This window comes from Orycteropus afer, unplaced genomic scaffold, assembly GCF_000298275.1.
Source record: "Orycteropus afer afer isolate SDZICR_OR568_19922 unplaced genomic scaffold, OryAfe1.0 scaffold00002, whole genome shotgun sequence".
Classification (NCBI taxonomy): Eukaryota; Metazoa; Chordata; class Mammalia; order Tubulidentata; family Orycteropodidae; genus Orycteropus; species Orycteropus afer.
This window is the reverse complement of record NW_006921589.1, coordinates 30,993,964-31,012,763: the sequence shown is the minus strand read 5'-3', so window position 1 is coordinate 31,012,763 and position 18,800 is coordinate 30,993,964. Positions and strand designations below refer to the sequence as shown.

The 18,800-nt window shown below is 39.7% G+C and overlaps 1 protein-coding gene across 1 annotated transcript in view; it reads left to right on the top strand.

Moving 5' to 3' along the window:
* FAM117B (family with sequence similarity 117 member B) overlaps positions 1–18,800 on the top strand; it is a 146,049-nt gene that overhangs the window by 67,565 nt on the left and 59,684 nt on the right. Inside the window, exon 2 of the mRNA XM_007935034.2 lies at positions 15,447–15,598. Within this exon, the coding sequence (XP_007933225.1) occupies positions 15,447–15,598 (152 nt within the window). The remainder of the gene's footprint in view (positions 1–15,446; positions 15,599–18,800) is intronic.

The window sequence follows — 18,800 nt, the reverse complement described above, 5'->3', positions numbered from 1 at the left end:
GGCAAGTGTCTTAGCCGCTATGCTACCAGAGCGCCTCTCTCTCAGTTTAGGAGGCTAGAAATCCAAATTCAGGGCACTGGCTCCAGGGGAAGGAGCTCTGGTAGCATAGTGCCGAAGGCACTTGACTGCTGACCAGAAGGCTGGTGGTTCAAACCCACCAGCCACTCCACAGAAGGAAGGTTGGCAATCTGCTTCCATAGTGATACTGCCTCAGAAACCCAAGGAAGGGTTGTCATGAGTCAGACCTGACTCCACGGCAGTGGTTGCATTTGCGTGTGGCTCTGGAGGAAATTTTTCTTTCTGTTGGCTGTGGCGGAAAATCCTTGTCTCAGGGTCCCTTGCTGGCTGTCCTTGGAGTTCCTGAGCTTGTAGACTAGTCATCCTCCATTGTCTTCAGATACTTTTGGTCTTCCCCTGTGTGTACCTGTTTCTGTGCCTAATCTCTTCTTTTATATCTGAAAAGTGATTGGTTTAAGACACACCCTATACTGATAAGGCTTCTTTAGCTTAAGAGAGACCCTTTTCCTAAGTGGGATTGCATCCACAGGTATGTTGTTGTTGTTGTTATGTACCTTCCAGTCCAGTCCAGTCCTCTCTACTCACAGCGACCCCTCCTTGGGTTTCCAAGGCCAAAGTAGATTGCCCAGTCATCCTTCCAAGGAGTGCCTGGTGGGTTTGAAACGCCAACCTTCTGGTTAGCAATCAAGTGCCTTAGGCACTACGCCACCAGAGCTCCCACAGGTATGTTGTTGTTGTTGTTATGTACCATTGAGTCGGATCCAACTCATAGTGACCCCTCCTTGGGTTTCCAAGGCAGTATCACTATGGAAATAGATTGCCCCATCTTCCTTCCCAGGAGTGGCTGGTGGGTTTGAACCTCCAGCCTTCTGGTTAGCAGTCAAGTGCCTTAGGCACTATGCTACCAAAGCTCCCCCCACAGGTATAGGGGTTAGGATTTACAACATATATTTTTTGGAGACACAATTTAATCCATAACAGATGCATAATATAAAACACAAGCAACCTTTTTTTTTTTTTTTCTTTTTTTTGAACTATTTATTGCATTGGGTAAATGTACTGCATAAATGTGCTGCAAAAGACCTTTTTAAAGTGCTAAGGAGCAAAGATGTCACTTTGAAGACTAAGGTGTGCCTAACCCAAGGCATGATGTTTTTCATTTGCCTCATATGCATGTGAAAGCTGGACAGGGAATAAGGAAGACCAAAGAAGAACTGATGCCTTTGAATTCTGGTGTTGGCTAAGAATACTGAAAATAACATAGACTGCCAGAAGAATGAACAAATCTGTCCTGGAAGAAGTGCAGCTGAAATGCTCCTTAGAAGCAAGAACTGACAGATATGGTCATGTTGTCAGAAGAAACTAGTCCCTGGAGAAGGATACCATGCTTGGTAGAGGGTCAGTATAAAAGGGGAATACCATCAACAAGGTGGGTGGACACAGCGACTGCAACAGTGAGCTCAAGCATAGTAAGGATTGCAAGGATGATGCAAGACTGGGCAGTATTTTGCTCTGTTGTACATAAGGTCACTATGAGTCGGAGCTGACCTGACAGCACCTAACAACAATGTTGTGATTTGATTGAAAGTTTATAGAGCATATCAGTTTTCCATTCAACAGTTCACACACTTTTTGTTTCATATCATTGATTGCAATCCCCTCAATGTTACATCACTCCCTCTACATCTTCCCTGTGTTTCTCATTTCCATTCTTCCTTCTCTCCTAACCCTTCCTGTCTTCTCTTCTGAACTTTGCCCTTGGGCAAATGCTGCCCTTTTGATGTTGAATGGTTGATTGCTACAAGGAGTGTCTACCTTCCTAGAGTTAGTCACCTCGTAGAGACCTGCCTATTGTTTGACTAAAAATCCAGTTACGGAAGTGAGTTCATTTCCAGATCCAAAGGGTGACTGCTTAAATAATTTCTTTTAGAAGGATCAACACAAGGCTAGTCCTATGAGGCAGTGGCTGAAGATATCCCAGATGTCCACCTTTTCCAAACTGCTGTACAACTCCATCATCTCTAACATCAATTCCTCTTCTTCCCCTCAGTACTCTCCCTCCCACCTTAGGGTTACGGATTTCACTGTAAAGTCTGACAGAATTCACAAAATGCCAAGAAATGGCTCATGTGGTGGTGGAAGCTGGGAGGCTGGCAGGTCCCACATCCATGGGTCAGGTGTTGGTCTGGAGGAGTCTCCTCACGTGGTTGCAAGGGCTGATGAACCCAAATCAGCAGGTCTGATGACTGGCTACTCTGCAATCTGGGGATGAGATGCTGACAAAACAAAAACAGGATCCAGGGCAAGAAAGAGCTAACTTTGACAGAACATTCACGTATATACCCTCAAGGAAACTAAAGATGGTGACTTGAGTCGCTCTACAACAAGGTGGAACTCAAGAGACATCCCAACCTAAATAGACATATTTAGGCATTATGAAATGGAGGACTATGGCTAGAGGGCCATGGTAAGCAATTTACTGCACTACAGTGACCAGGGGTCATAGTCTCAGGGTTCTACCAGTCTCTATTGGATCAGTAAGCCAGTCTTTTCTTACAATTTTGACTTTTGTTCCACTTTTTTCTTCCACTTTGTCTAGCATCTTCTAATGTAATCTTTTTCAGAGCAGTTGGTAGTGGTAGCCAGACACCATCTAATTTTTCTATTCTTAGGAGGCTGAGATTTGTGTGGTCCATTAGTCCTTTGGTCTAATTATTTCCATGTGTCTTTTATTCTTTACTCTTTTTTGCTCCAGATGGGGAGAAACCAATAGTTGTACCTTAGATGGCCACTCACAAGCTTTTAAGACCCCCGTCACTACTCACTAAAGTAAGATGTAGAACATTGTCTTTGTGGACTATGTTAATAGGCAACCATTTTGAAAAGGAAAATTGGTATATATAACTAATACATCAGTAGAATATGTGCAGTATTTAAAAAATACTCAATACATAAGAATGTAGGAAAATAGGAGAAAAGAACAAAGATGGGTCAAATAGAAAATAACAAGATGGTACATTTTAACTAATCCACATCAAAATCAGGTGGCCTAACCACTCCAATTAAAATACAGAGATTATCAGACAGGATTTAATCAAAGCACAATAAAACTATACACAGTCTACAAGACTTTAAATAGAAAGATACAGATAGGTTAAACATAAAGGGTAGAAAATGATATACTGTACCAATACTAGCATTAAGAAGCTTGGAATACTGATTATCATTAAAGTAGGCTTAAGAGTAAAGAATATTACCAAGGAAAAAGAGGGATATTTCATAATGATAACAGGGTTAGTTCATCAGGAACGTATATTCTAAGAGTACACCTGCGTTCACTCCTCCCACAGTTTTTCTGTACAGTCATTGCAATCCTAGTAAAAAATGTAGCAGTTAAGTGAATTAGTCTCTGCCCCCTGGAAATATGTCCTTGACATATCTTTTTTATTTCCTTAGTAATAAGTAATATGTGTAAAGGACCTGATTTTTTATAAAATTGTACATTGTGCATATGTGTAAACAGATTTCTGGAAGGATTCTCATTAAAATGTTATTCTGGTGGTGGTCTGCTGGGATATTTTGTACTGTTAATACCTGAAAAGGATAGTATTTTTCTGAGCAAATGACTATACCCAGTTTATCCTTTGTGCTTATTGAATAATTTTATGGATAACATGAAGTACAACCTTTAAGTCAATACTTGATTAAGCTCTTCATTGCTGTTAGGTGCCATTGAGTCCATTGTGACTTAACACTGTGTACAACAGAATGAAACACTGCCCAGTCGTGGGCCATCCTCACAGTCATTGCTATGTTTGAGTTCATATTTGCAGCCACTATGTCAATCCATCTTGTGAGGGTCTTCCTCTTTTTCCTCTGACCCTCAGTTTTATCAAGCATGCTTGCTGTCCTTTTCCAGGGACTGGTCCCTCCTGATATCATGTCCAAAGTATGTGAGACAAAATTTCACCCTCTCACTTTTCAAGAGCATTCCATCTGTACTTCTTTCAAGACAGATTTATTCTTTCTTCTGGTAGTCCATGGTATATTAAGGATTCTTAGCAAACACTGTAATTAAAATGCATCAATAATTCTTTGGTCTTCCCAATTCATTATCCACTTTTGCATGCATATGAGGTGATTGAAAATACTATGGCTTGGGTCATGTGCACCTTAGTTCTCAAAACATCTTTGCTTTTTAACACTTTACAGAGGTCGTTTGCAGCAGATTTGCCCAATGCTTATGTCATTTGATTTCTTAACTGCTCTTAGGTGCTATTGAGTTGGCTCCCACTCACATTGTTGTTGTTGTTGTTATGTGCCGTCAAGTCGGACCCTGACTCATAGTGACCCCTCCTTTGGTTTTTGAGGCGGTATCACTACGGTCCCAACCTTCCTTCCAAGGAGTGGCTGGTGGGTTTGAACCGCCAGCCTCTGATTAGCAGTCAAGTGCCTTAGGCACTACACTACTATGTATAGCAAAATGAGATATTGCCCAGTCCTGAGCCATCCTCACAGTCATTGCTATGCTTGAGCCTATCATTGCAGCCACTTGTGTCAGTCCATCTCATTGAGGGTCTTCCCTTTCTTTGCTGACCCGTCTTTACCAAGCATGGTATCTGACACTGTTGTTGTCAGGTGCCGTTGAGTTAGCTCCAACTCATAGCAACCCCTGTGTGCAACAGAATGAAACATTGCCTTATCCTATGCCAGCTTCACAATCCTTGCTGTACCTGATCCCATCGTTGCAACCACTGTGTCAGTCCATCTTGTTGAGAACCTTCCCCTTTTGCATTAACCCTCCACTTCACCAAGCATGATATCCTTTTCCAGAGAATGGTTCCTTCTGACAACACGATAGCAAAATCTGTAGAAGCTTTGTAATGTCATACCTAGGGGCCACGGTTTGGGATGCTCTGCTAATGCTTTTGAAATTTCCCAGGAACCAGTTGAACTGGTACTGATCACTGGGGAACTCTGAACTCCAGAGCCCAAGGCATTGACTGAATGAAGGTTTCAACACCACACCCTGCTATGGTTAAAGGACAAAGTCAAGTTTTGAACCTTATTTTGTTATTTTGATTTCCTGTAGATTAATAAAAGAACATTTGAATATTTCGCATGTAGTGGCCCTTTTTGATAGAAGATAGTTAGAAATCATTCTCTCTGCATCTCTTCTTAAATCCCCCTCCTCTAAATGATCTTATTTCTTAGTTAACCAAGAAAATTAATTTTTTTCATGCATCCATTCACTGGCCATTCCTAATATGGTACTTTTTTTTTTTTTTTTTTAAATGTCCGATAAAGAGTTGTGGTGGTGAAGTGGTTAAGGCATTTGGCTACTAGCCAAGAGGTCATTGGTTCAAACCCACCAGCTGCTCCACAGGAGAAAGATGAGGCAGTCTGCTTCTATAAAGATTTACAGCCTTGGAGACCCTATGGAGCAGTTCTCCTCTGTCCTGTAGGGTCGGTGAGAGTTGGAATTGACTCACTGGCAGTGGGTGGGTTATGTTAGTTACTGTCTTAATTACTGGCATGGGGGAAAATTTAATTCCTGCCCTTTGAAAGTTCTCTCTCCAGTGGGATGCTGAAACAGTCAAGCGACCATTTCAGTGAACAGGTTAGGACAGCACACCCGGAGGGCTTTTGGCCTAGATTGGATGTGTGTCTTGGGGTTGGGTTTCAGGAATATTTTTCAGAGGAAGTGCCATCTGAGGTGAATTTTGAAAGCTTAAGTGTCAATTAGCCAAACCCAAAGAAAGAGATGAGGGTGTTCTAGACAGAGACAAAGGCCTGGAGACATGCAAGGGCATGGTACATGTTGGGAACTGCAAATGGCTCAGCCTGGAGGAATTGAGGCAAGAAGTGAGGTTGGAGATCATGAAGGGTCTTGTCAACTGTCAAAGAGTCCTCTGGATTTCCTTTGTTCACTTAGGCTGGGAATCATTGAGTCATCCTTCATTCTTTGGGCTCCCTGCCTTCCCTTAACCTTGCTCCTAATTAGGCACCAGATCAATTTTGGGAACTTAAATTAAAATGAAACAATGACAAGCTCAATTTATATAGACTATGGGTCTTTTTTAAAATTTTTTTTCTTTCTTCCTTTAAATGACAGACTGTGATTTAATTCACTGCCGTCAAGTCAACCTGACTCAGCAGTACCTCCTGGGATTTCTGAGGTGGTATCTCTATGGAGGTAGATTGCCCAGTCTTCCTTCCGAGGTGTGGCTGGTGGGTTTGAACCACCAGTCTTCTGGTTAGCAGTCAAATGCTTTAGGCAGTATACCACCAGAGCTCCTGGACTGTGATTTACTCTCTTTAATTTCTAAAGCCCAGGGATGGCTCACAAGCCTTTAGTAAGTATTTAAACGAGTGAGTTATATATAGGAGAAGAATTCAAAAGGGAAAATGTTTAATATTTTTTGCGTGTGACCATGTATAACTCATTTATTCTCTATTTCGTTATAGAAATCTGATTTTAAAACAAAAAATCTTATCAGTGAAATTTAAACTCATTAGTAAGATCTGTTTGATTAATGTACTGTGTGGGTGGCTGAAGCAGTAGTCATAGTTGGGAATAAAAGTGCCAGACTTGGCAATTTGATCTTAGTGAATATATACATCTTTACATAGGGTGTCTACTGGTCCCTTTCCTACAGAGAATAGTCCTCTTATAATTATTCCAATTGAGGTTATTTTTTTAATTAGGGGAAATATCATGAACATATATATTTATTGCTTTTCATTTGTAAATAAAAATTTACACCTTTAATAATGTAGCTACATGTTTTCTTGAACTTATGGATATGTACTACATTTATTTGCTGTTCTGTTGAATCAGAATATACTATTAAAGCAAGATTATACGTGGAGAGATTATTAGCATTTGCAACAATTAGGCATTATTGGGAAATAATTGTACCATTTTGCAAGCAAATTAAGTATCTGAGGCATTTCTGTGAAGCAGTTTTTATTATTATCAGCAACACAGCTGCTATAGCTACTGTATTTTTATGCAGATAATACATTTTTTGCCAGCTGTGTCCTCCCCGCAAGATATTTTTGTAAGCATAACATGCTTACAAAAATACCTTGGGGGGTGGTGAGGTTGGCAAAAAAAAAGTATTATGGGTGGGTTATTTGCATAAAAATATGGTGCTATCTTAGTGGAGTCGAATCTTTTGTTATATGGGTCACATAACAAGCTGCTGAATTTTTATACTTGTAACTATAATAAGATGTAATGAAATAGAAATAAAATAAACCAGAACCAAACCCATTGCCATTGAGTTGATTCTGACTCAGTGAACCTGTAGAACAGAGTAGTACTGCCTATAGGGTTCCAAGGCTGTAATTTTTACTGAAGCAGACTGTTAACCTCCTTCTCTTGCAGAAAGGCTGGTAGGTTCCAGCCATTGAACTTTTGGTTGCAGTTTAACCACCATCATGGCTTTTTACAAATAGAATATAGATGTCAAAAATAGTTTTCATATATGGCCTTAAGAGGAGCAAGTTGTTTATCATCATACAGAACTAGAATGATATTATTATAATGCAATCCTTCAAATGCAAATATTTGTGCTTAATATTTTTAAAGCCCCTATAAAAATTAAGAATAAATTAGCCAAGACCCCCCACCCCCTTGTTGAAAAGGAGCTTTGAGGGTTTTTTAGCATAGAATCTGAGACATACAGTATAAATCAAGGTAAGTGAATTATTTCTGTAAGGGATGAGTTAGTATATTAGCCATTAGGGGCTAAGAGACAAAAATTAAAGATATTATGTAAGTACTTATATAACAAGGAGGAGCTCTGGTAGCACAGTGACTGAGGCATCTGACTGCTAACCAGAGGTTGGTAGTTCAAACTACCAAACTTCCCTAAGACTGGGGAATCTACTACTGTAAAGATTTACCACCTCGGAAAACCAGTGGGAGTGTGTGTGCTATGAGTCAGAATTGACTCGATGGCAGTGGGTTTGGTTTGGTTTATGTAACAAGGGAGAAAACAATTTTTTCACAGATGTTTAAGTGATGAGATTTCAAAATATAATATAATTGAGTACTTTTTTTTTTCTAGTGCAGTTTTACTAATGAGAAAATGTAACTATTTTTAGAGGAATAGCGGTTCATTTAATTGTGATTCACAGTTTGTGTCCTGATGGTGCAGCAATGGTTAAGCACTCAGCTACTAACTGAAAGGTTGGTGATTCGAACTCACACAGCAGCTCTGCAGGAGAAAGACCTAGTGGTATATTCCTATAAAGATTACAACTTGGACAACCCTCTGGGGCAGTTCTACTCTGTCACATGGGGTCATATGAATTGAAATTGACTCGACAGCTCCTAATAACAACCATCATCAAGTCAACTGCAAATGTTAATGCTGATCTGTAATGAAAATTTATGTATTATCTTTGAACATATCTTTTCTCACAGAAAGGTGATACATGTGACGTAACTGAGTCATTACAGTTGGTAGTGTGCCATGCTGCAGTGCAAAGCGATGAGAGAACCAAACAAGGTCTTTGCCATAACGACCCGGTTCTGCCATTGTAGCACAAAAAAGTACACAATACATAAATGAATGAACATGTCTTTGTTCTAATAAAACTATTTATGAACCCTGAAATTTTCATGTGTCAGAAAATATTCTTTTGATTTTTTTCCAACCATTTAAAAATGTAAAAAGCATTCTTAGTTCACTGGCTGAACAGAAAACAGATGTGGGCCAGGTGTAGCTTATGGGCTTTAGTTGGCTCAACCCAAGATATAAACCATGACTAGTCTCTAAATCTAATGCTTTGTTTTTGCATTTTTAAGCATATTATGATTAAAAAAAAAACTATTATGGTTGTTTTTAAGTATTTCTATTTTTAATATATTTTCTTTGAACATGCTCCCTATAAAAATGCAGGCAGTACTAAAATGCCTAAATTAGAAATTAAAACTCATAGAACTGTCCCCAAAAGGTTAGTTGCTTATTTTTCCAGATTTTTTTTCTGTAAAATACGTCTAATTACTTTTCATCATAAAAATATGAGATTGTAATGTGTGAAGACTTACTTTTCTCACTTACTTTATCATAATGACTCATTAGACCAGAACAAGTAGACCTGCATGTATATTCTTTTGACTACATTGTATGACTGCCATAATGTATGAAATCAGTTTCTCATTTTGGAATTATATTGTTTTCTGTAATGTATTTTAAGTCCTCTTATAATAAATTATTAGTCTTAAACTTGGTCATATTCTTTAATTTTGAAATGATTTTATGTCATTTTGAGATTTAGGGAATCAGTCTTAAAGGATTACACACATTGAATATAATCTCAATGTGTGCATTTGTTAGGAGAACATGTTTTCCTTTTTCACAACTGAGTTAGAGTTATTATTAATTTTTATTGTGATTTGGGTGGAAGTTTACAGAGCAATTTCATTTTCTGTACAGTAGTACATACACATTTTGTCTCATGAAATTGAGTGCAATTTCCCACAATATAATAACTCTCTTCCCGCTTCCTCCCATAGTTACCTCTTCCTTGTGTTCTTCCCTCCCATACACTCTTGCCCCCCCCCCCCACTGTCTCCCTGTACATACACTGCTATTCTGTTCTCCCATGATTGGTCTCTCCAAGGAGTGTATCTACCTGTTGTAAATGTTCAGGCCACATTCCGGTCTTTTATTTGGCTGGAAGCCTCAGGAGTTCATTTCCAGACATGAAGGGCAACTAGGGGCCATAGTCTCAGGGGTCTCACCAGGCTCTTATCAGACCAGCAAACCTGGTCTTTTTTTTTTTTTAAATAATTTTGAGTTTTGTTCCATATTGTTCTCCCACTCTGTCCAGGATCTCCTCCTGTGCAGATCCCCCTCCAAGTAGTTGATAGTGGTAGCTAGGCACCGTCTAGTTCTGGTCTCATGGTCATATAGGCTGAGGATCTCATGGTGTACCAGTCCCTTGGACTAATTGTTTCCATGAATCTTTGGTTTTCTTCATTCTTCTTTGCTCTGGATGAGGAGAGACCCACTGTTGCATCTAGATGTTCGCTTGTAAGCTTTTAAGATCCCAGTTGCTACTCATCAAAGTAGGATGTGGGACAATGTTTTGTGTAGTATGTTATGCCAGTTGAGCTTGATGTCCCCTGTGACCATGGTCCTGAGCCCACAGGTCCAAATGCTCGCTCCCTCTGGGTAGCTAGCTGTGGCCAAGAAGTGACTACAACCTTGTCCCTTGTCAGCTCTACTATATACCTGGACATTCTTACAGAACAAATATGCTTGTAGAAACATGAGTTAGAGTTATTTTTAAAAGAAAACAATGCATAGTTTTCCAGTGTAAAATCACGTGTGGTATTGAGTGACAAAGTTTATTTTTGATTTATCAAACTTGGCCTACATTGTTGAAGAATAACTTTTCATAAATAAAAATTTTAATTGAATTAGTCATTCCATTGTTAGTTGGAAAATTGACATTTACATGAATGTTTTATTTTGTATAATCTTGCCTCACATAATTTATTACATTTACTTTATTGCCATTTGATATTTTATGATTGTCATTTTCATTGAATGTCCCATAACTAATATTCATGTTTTGTCAAACACTCATTATTTGCTCAGAAATTAAACCTGCCCCTATTACAAAGCTGGTGATGGATACTTTGCCTTGATTGGTTGTTTATGGGTTTCCTAGGATGATCTCAAAGACAAGGGGTCAGTAAGTAAGATATTAATAAACTTAAGTGTTTAGAGCTGTCTTTTGGACTGATGTCAAATTTTCATGAAGAAATTATGTTCCTAACTCTCTCCTCTATAAAGGTCTCTGTTGCTGTCTGGAATAGAATGGTTGCTAAGTGCCTGTATTATATGCTGTTGTTGTTGTTGTTATGTGCTGTCGAGTTGGACCTGACTCATAGTGACCCCTCCTTGGGTTTCCGAGGCAGTATCACTATGGAAGTAGATTGCCCCATTTTCCTTCCGAGGAGTGGCTAGTGGGTTTGAACCGCCAGCCTTCAGGTTAGCAGTCAAATGGCTTAGCCACTATGCTACCAGAGCTCCCAAGTAATATGATTGATTGTCAGTAATTTTTTTATTTTCTGTTATTTGCAACTTCTTATTTTCAACATGCCTTGCTAGTTCCTTGAAAAGTATAAAACAACAATGCAACTTATAAACAAAAGGAGATAGGATAGGAGTTTGTTGGATACTGGGAATACATCAATTCCCTAGAAAATTTCTGGTTCCCACCATTAATGATTCTGATTTGGTAGGTCTAGTGTAGGGTCGCTATGAGTCAGGTCTGACTCGACGGCATATAACAACAACAACAAGTGTAGGGTCCAGGAATCCAAGAATGTGAAATTTTAATAAACATCTAAAGTGATATTGTAACTCTGACCCAGACTCTGAGAACTTTAGGTATGTGAGCCCACTCTGATTGAGATTCTGTATTATACCACAGCATTTGATGTCCTATAAAACTGGAGAGCAGTAATTTTTTTCGTTCTCCAATGGATAGAAATTTAATAGGCATAGAATTGGATTAAGATTCCTTCCTGGCCCCATTGTTTCAAATAGAGGCAACACAAATATGTTGGGAAGAACCCTGAGAAACCTGGATTCAAATATTGGTATACCATAATTACCTATTTATTCAACAACAGGCAGATAATTGAACTTCTCTGAGTGTCAGCCTGCCTCTTCCCTTTTCCTCACACCTGCCTTGCCCCATTTTATAAGTCAGAATAATACCTAAACAAATAGTACACAAATGTGACGAAGAGGTAGTTGGTAATGATTAAATTAGAGTCTGACTCTAAAGCCCCATCCAACTTTTTTTGTGGTCAGTGTGTATTTACGTATAAAACTGTTAATTTGTTCATTTTTCCCTTCTTTCTTTCTTTTACTAGTAGATGTCCCTTTCTCGGTAGCTCCTTCATTTTAACTCTCCTGTCTCTTCAAGTTTGTTCTGTGAGATCCTTCCCATCACTTCTCAGGGCCTTCCCTCTCTTCTTTGCTCTGATCTAGCTCTCACAACCACCAGTTTTCTTTCTTCTTTGAATTAAGACTGTTGTTGCCTCTCTCCACTAATGACTTCCTTGCTGTTTGAGGGTGGCATCTCTATCTTTGTATTTCCTGTAGAATTTTGCATGCAAAGTTAGTCTTTAATACATATGTACAAATGAACTTCAAATCATTGATTTTGTATTGGTCAACAAATAATAGGTAATAAGAGATAATAGATGGAAGAGGGGAAATAAGAGCTTAAATGGGCTTTTTTTCCCTTTTATTTTTCTAACAAAAGACTGTTTAATGCTCATTGCTTCTTCTATATCACCTCTAATTTCTCATTACCTCTAGTTTTTCTGGTTTTTTATTTTGTCTTAAATCTAAATCCATATCCTGTAGCTTGAAATGGGAAAGATTTTTGCATATGTTACTTGGTTATAGCTCCTACTACTTGGTTAATATGATTTCTTAGTGTCTGTTTATTGTAACAAAATCTCACTGATATACATGTTTCATGGAGTTGATTGAAGTGGAACTTTACCTGTAACTTTATCTTCGCTTCCTTATATCCTTTTGGGTGTAAGTAAGGATTTTATGATGTTATTTTACCTATTATACCATTAAACCTGAGATGAACATTTAAAAAATGGGTAGTATAAAAATGGCTTGACAGTAGGGTCATCTGATACCCTTTAACTTCACCAGGGAAGAGGAGGAGCAAGACCAACAGCCCAACAGTCCAAGGCTGAGGCAGAGATCAGACATGCTTCCACCCTCCAACCGTTTACCAATTCTGACACCAGCCATTCCTCCCACTGCACTCTCTAACTCTCTTCTGGGATCAATAATTCATTGGAGTGGCCACACAGTGCTTAAAGTCTAGACTCAAGATTTTGGGATTTATTAGGGAAGAAACAGGATACAACTCAGGATCAACTTGGAAGTAACAGGAAGAACTCAGAATACAGTTCTTAATCAGGACAGCTTCTTCTTGGCCCTCTTGCTGGGCCCTGCTTGGGGTCTTGGGCAAGTGTTACAGCTCTTAGCTGCATGGTTCAGAGAGCCCAGGTCCGTCAAGTGCTCAAAGGTACCCCACTTTGCCTGAAGGTGGTAAGCTTTCTCAGTCTGTCGGACAGGAAGCCCACTGCACTGTTTCCTGTCAGTCTTTTGGTTCTGCTCTCTCTGCTGCCACTGCTGCTGCTGCTGCTGCTTTTTTTTTTTTTTTTAATTGTGATTTGTGTGAAAGTTTATAGAGCAAATTCACTTTCCAGACAGCAGTTCACATACACTTTGTCTCATGACATTGACACAATTTACCCCAATACAACAGCTCCCCTCCCACTTCCTCCCCATAGTTACCTCTTCCCTGTGTCTATCCCTCCATGCACTCCTGCCCCCTGAGCTGTCACCCTGTGCATAAACAGCCCTTCTTTCTCCCATGATTGTTCTCTTCAAGGAGTGTATCTACCTCAGGTAAATGTTCAGCTCATATGCCTGTCTTTTGTTTGGCTGGAAGCCACAGGAGTGGATTCAATTCCAGACCTGAAGGGCATCTAGGGGCTATAGTCTCAGTGGTTCTACCAGGCTCTATCAGACCAGCAAACCTGGTCCCCACCTTTTTTTCCCCCCCAAATGATTTTGAGTTTTGTTCCACATTGTTCTCCCTGTCTATCCAGGATCTCCTCCACATATCCCCCTCCAAGTGGTTGACAGTGGTAGCCGGGCACCATCTATTTCTTCTGGTCATTCTTCTTTGCTCTGGACGAGGAGAGACCCATCATTGCATGTAGATGGCTGCTTGCAAGCTTTTAAGATCCCAGTTGCCACTTGCCAAAGTAGGAGGTGGAACATTGTTACAAGGTGTAGTATGTTATGCCAATTGAGCTTGATGTCCCCTGTGACTATGGTCCCGACCCCACAGGTTCAACTACTCACTCCTTCTGGGTAGCTGGTTGTGCCATTACTGCTTCTTGCCATTGTCTCTTGCTATCTTCCGTGTTACTTCTCTCTGTCTCCTGAGTCTAGGAAGTTCCCATCAAAATTTCCCAGCTTCAGGGACCCTGGGTCCAAAGGATGCGACTTATTCTGAGCTCTTCTTTTTTCATGGCTGTGAAGTTGCCCCTCTTCTTGGGAATTGGCTCTCTTTTAAGCCTAGCAAGGTGGCAAAATGACCAGTCCTCTCTTTAGTGTTCCATACACCTTACTTGCATGGAGCTTTGGTGGCGTAGTGCCTAAGGCAGTTGATTGCTAACCAGAAGGCTATGGTGCAAATCCACCAGCCACTCTTTGGAAGGAAGACTGGGCAATCTACATCTGTAGAGATAACATCTCAGAAACCCAAGGAGGAGGGGTCACTATGAGTTGGAATTGACTCATGGCAGTGAGTTTTTTTGTTTGTTTGTTACACACATGGGTGCTGTGCACTTTGCATTATTAGCATATCCAGTTCCCTTGGTGGATCACAAGCACCTTATTTGATTAGTACCACCCAGTCTTCTGGTGGGAGTGTTAGAAGACTGTGGCTCCAAAAAACACTCTCTACAATTGAATCCATTCAGACTCATAGTGATCCCCATTGGGTTTCTGAGGCTGTAAATCTTTACAGAAGCAGACTGCCTCATCTGTCTTCCATAGAGCAGCTATTAGGTTAGAACTATCAACGTTTTGGTTAGCAGTTAAATGCCTTAACCACTACACCACCAGAGCTCCTTATGACTATGACTAGAAAGGCTTTGTTAAGTAATTCATTGTACCAGGGCAGATATATATTTGTTTTACTTTGTTTTTTTAGCTACAATTATAGATTCACATGCAAGCATAAAAAATAATAGCTCTTTTGCCCAGTTTTCCCCAGTGGTAACATTTTACAAAGCAGTAGTGTAGAAAATTGACATTGATGTGATCCACTGGTCTTACTCATATTTCCTCAATTTTACTTGTAGTAATTTGTCTGTGTATATGTATGTTGAATTGTAAACAATTTAATCTCCTGTATATGTTTGAGTATATGACACCATAGTCAAGACGCTGAAATTTTCAATACCACAAATGTCTCTAATCTTTTGTATTATAACAACACCTGCCTCTCTGCAGCCCCTTCGTCCCCTCTCCTTTGCTCCTAACCCCTAGTAACTACCAACATTTGCTCTAGTGCTAAAGTTCGTTATTTTAAAAATGTTATATAAATGAAATCATGTATCTGTAACCTTTGGGGATTAGCTTTTTTCATTCAGCATAATTCCCTGGGAATTTTTCCAAGTTATACGTATCAATAGCCTGTCCCTTTCTATTGCTTATTTATTCTCTATATTTAAGCTAGAACTTCTACATAACTTAAAACTCAATATGTGCCTCTGTTTCCTTCTTAATCTTTTATATATATATAAATTTTTTTTTTTTTTTTTGTCTTAAATCTAGGTGACAAAACACGACCACCTTCTTCAAGCCCTTCTAGTATTATCCGCCGTACTTCCTCTTTGGATACACTTGCTGCTCCATACCTTGCAGGGCACTGGCCTCGTGATAGTCATGGGCAAGCTGCACCTTGCATGAGGGACAAAGCTACACAGGTAGACTCATTACAGTTCTTATCTTGACATGTTTTACTCTGAAACTGTTTCTCACAATATAACTTGTTCTGCTCTGTGATCAAATTCCTAAAACGTGTGTGTTCTAGAATTACCTGAGAAGCTTATTAAAGGTACACATTCCTAGGCCTGACTTCCAGATATTCTGTATTAGGGTCTGTAGTGGGGGTAGAGAATGTGCATTTGAAATAGTTCCTAAAGTAATTCTGATATATACAGATGATTTACACACATACTTTTTTCCCCTCATTGTTCTTTACAGTGAATTTAGAACATAAGATAAATTTAATACATGGAATTTGATCTGAAAAATCTGTAACATTAGCATTACTTTACTCTCCATGTAACTTTATACTTTTATGTCAATAATCTTCATGTGTTGGGAGATGGTACCTATAAAAGTGTGAATTATATTGCATTGATGATAGATTCTGTAAATGTAAATATCCTACCAAAGGTACTCTGGAAGATAAGTTTTTATTACCTGCATGTTTATAAAATTTGTTCATTAAAAAGGTCTTAAAGATCATATAAGATTTTATAAGTGAAGAAACTGAGGTCCAAGATCATATAGCCAGTTGGTTACTCCATATTAATTTGGTATACTTTCCTTCATAGCACTTAGCACAATTACACTTAAATATTTGTGTCATCATTTATTTAATATTTCTCATACTCATTAGACTGATTGCCGTGAAGACAAAGTCTGTGTCTGGCTTGTCCATTGCTAGTATTTCCAACTCTAGGACTCAGTACTGTGCCTAACATAGAATAAGTACTCAAGGAATATTTACAAAGAAGTGTAAGTAATAATAACAATATAATATATATAACATAATACAGATATATATATAATAATATAAATATAAATACAAAATATTTACAAAAAATTGCTTGAGTGGAACAGTTACAGCCTTATTGCTAATGAAGAATGAATGAAAATCATTTAGATTTTAAAAGATTATTTACACTGATTGTTAAAAATCAGCTAAGGTACATTTCAATTTAGACTTCAGATTTATATCACTGATGGTTGCTTGATCCCAGCATTTTATGAGAGAATACATTTTTATGGAGCCAGTGCACTCAATGCACTTCAAGGTAGGTTTTTGGATTTGCATGCTGGTTTCCAGGATTCTAAGTGTTCTTTATGGACATAGCTTGCTAGCTGTGTTTGCTATTCTGATACTCTTAAAAGTGAGCCCCCTGTTATGTTACAATAGAAGTTTGTGATTTGAGATTACCTTGAGGTTTATAGTAATGACAACTACAGAAACTTAAATGCGTACTCTGGACTCATCAAAAGTAATTAGTTTTTGCCTGAAGTTGTTATATTTTTTAGCCCGACTTCTACTGAACTCTGAAATTGATTGAAATCTGTAAGTTTGCTGAGTTTAGGAGAGTGTAGTAATGGAAACCATCACATGTCTGTCAGTTAGTTGTATTGCTGTGGCTTGAATGTTGCTGTGATACTGGAACTGTGTTTACCAGTATTTCAGATACCAGCAGATCACTCATGGTAGATAGGTTTCAGTGGAGCTTCCAGGCTAAGACAGACTAGGAAGAAAGATCTGGAGATAGACTTTTCAAAAAATTGGCCAGAGAAAACTTTATGAATAGCAGCAGAACATTGTCTGATACAGTGCTGGACGGTGAGCCCTTTCGGTTGGAAGGCACTCAAAATAATGCTGGTGAAGACCTGCCTCTTCGAGGGAGAAAGGGGAAGTTTTTGTTTGCAGGGCATTGAGTTTATGCTGTTGGTAGTGGAATATTTTAGAAAAGAATAGCAATAATGGTGGCATAACATGAAAAATGTCATCAGTGTCCCTGAGCTGTAAGTATGGAAGTTTTTATGTTGGTGAATGTCTTGTGTATGTTTTCACCACAGTAAAAGTGGGGAGAGGAAAAAAAAAAAAAAGAAAGAGCTACCTCGTAGAGATGACCTTAATGACATGGATGGAATAAAGCTTTCGAGACCTTTATTTGCTGATGTGGCATGATTCAAAGTGAGAAGAAACTGCTGGAAACATCTGTTAAGAATCAGAAAGTTGAATGTATAACTTAAGAATCTGGGATAATTGGAAGTTGTCAAAAATGAAATAGAATGCACAAAGATTGATATCATACGCATCAGTGATATTGGATATTTTGAATCAGACAATCACGAGGTCTACTATGCTGAGAATAACAAAGCAGAACGGTGTTGCATTCATCATCAAGAAGAACATTTCAAGATCTCTCCTGAATTAATAGGATAATATCCGTACATCTATAAGAAAGACCAAGTCAGCCCCAGGGTTACAGGTGAGGAGAGACAACTCAGGGACGCCTGAAGTAGCAAGCGGGAAGAGCAGGAGAAAGGGGATAAAAAGCCAGGAACCCGGACAGAAGAGCAGTCAGCCCAGGGTTACAGGTGAGGAGAGACAACTCAGGGACACCTGAAGTAGCAAGCGGGAAGAACAGGAGAAAAGGGATTAAAAGCCAGGAAGCCAGAGAGAAGAGCAGTCAGCCGAAGGGTGTAGGTGAGGAGAGGCAACTCAGGCCCGCCCAGAGTAGCAGGCTGGAAGAGCAGGAGAAAGGGGATAAAAAGCCAGGAACCCGGACATAAGAGCAGTCAGCCCCAGGGTTACAGGTGAGGAGAGACAACTCAGGGACGCCCGAAGTAGCTAGCGGGAAGGACAGGAGGAAGGGGATAAAAAGCCAGGAACCCGGACAGAAGAGCAGTCAGCCCCAGAGTTACAGGTGAGGAGAAACAACTCAGGGCCGCCCAAAGTAGCAAGCGGGAAGAGCAGGAGAAAGGGGATTAAAAGCCAGGAAGCCAGAGAGAAGAGCAGTCAGCCGAAGGGATTAGGTGAATAGAAGAAACTGAGGCCCGCCCAGAGTAGCAGGCTGGAAGAGCAGGAGATAGAGGATAAAAGCCAGGAACCTGGACAGAAGAGCAGTCAGCCCCAGGGTTACAGGTGAGGAGAGACAACTCAGTTACGCCCAAAGTAGCCAGTGGGAAGAGCAGGAGAAAGGGAATTAAAAGCCAGAAAGCCTGAGAGAAGAGCAGTCAGCCAGAGGGATTCGTTGAGGAGAGGAAACTCAGGCCCACCCAAAGCAGCAGGACGAGAGAGCAGGAGAAAGGGGATAAAAGCCCGGATCCCGGACAGAGGAGCAGTCAGCCCCAGGGACAACTCAGGGA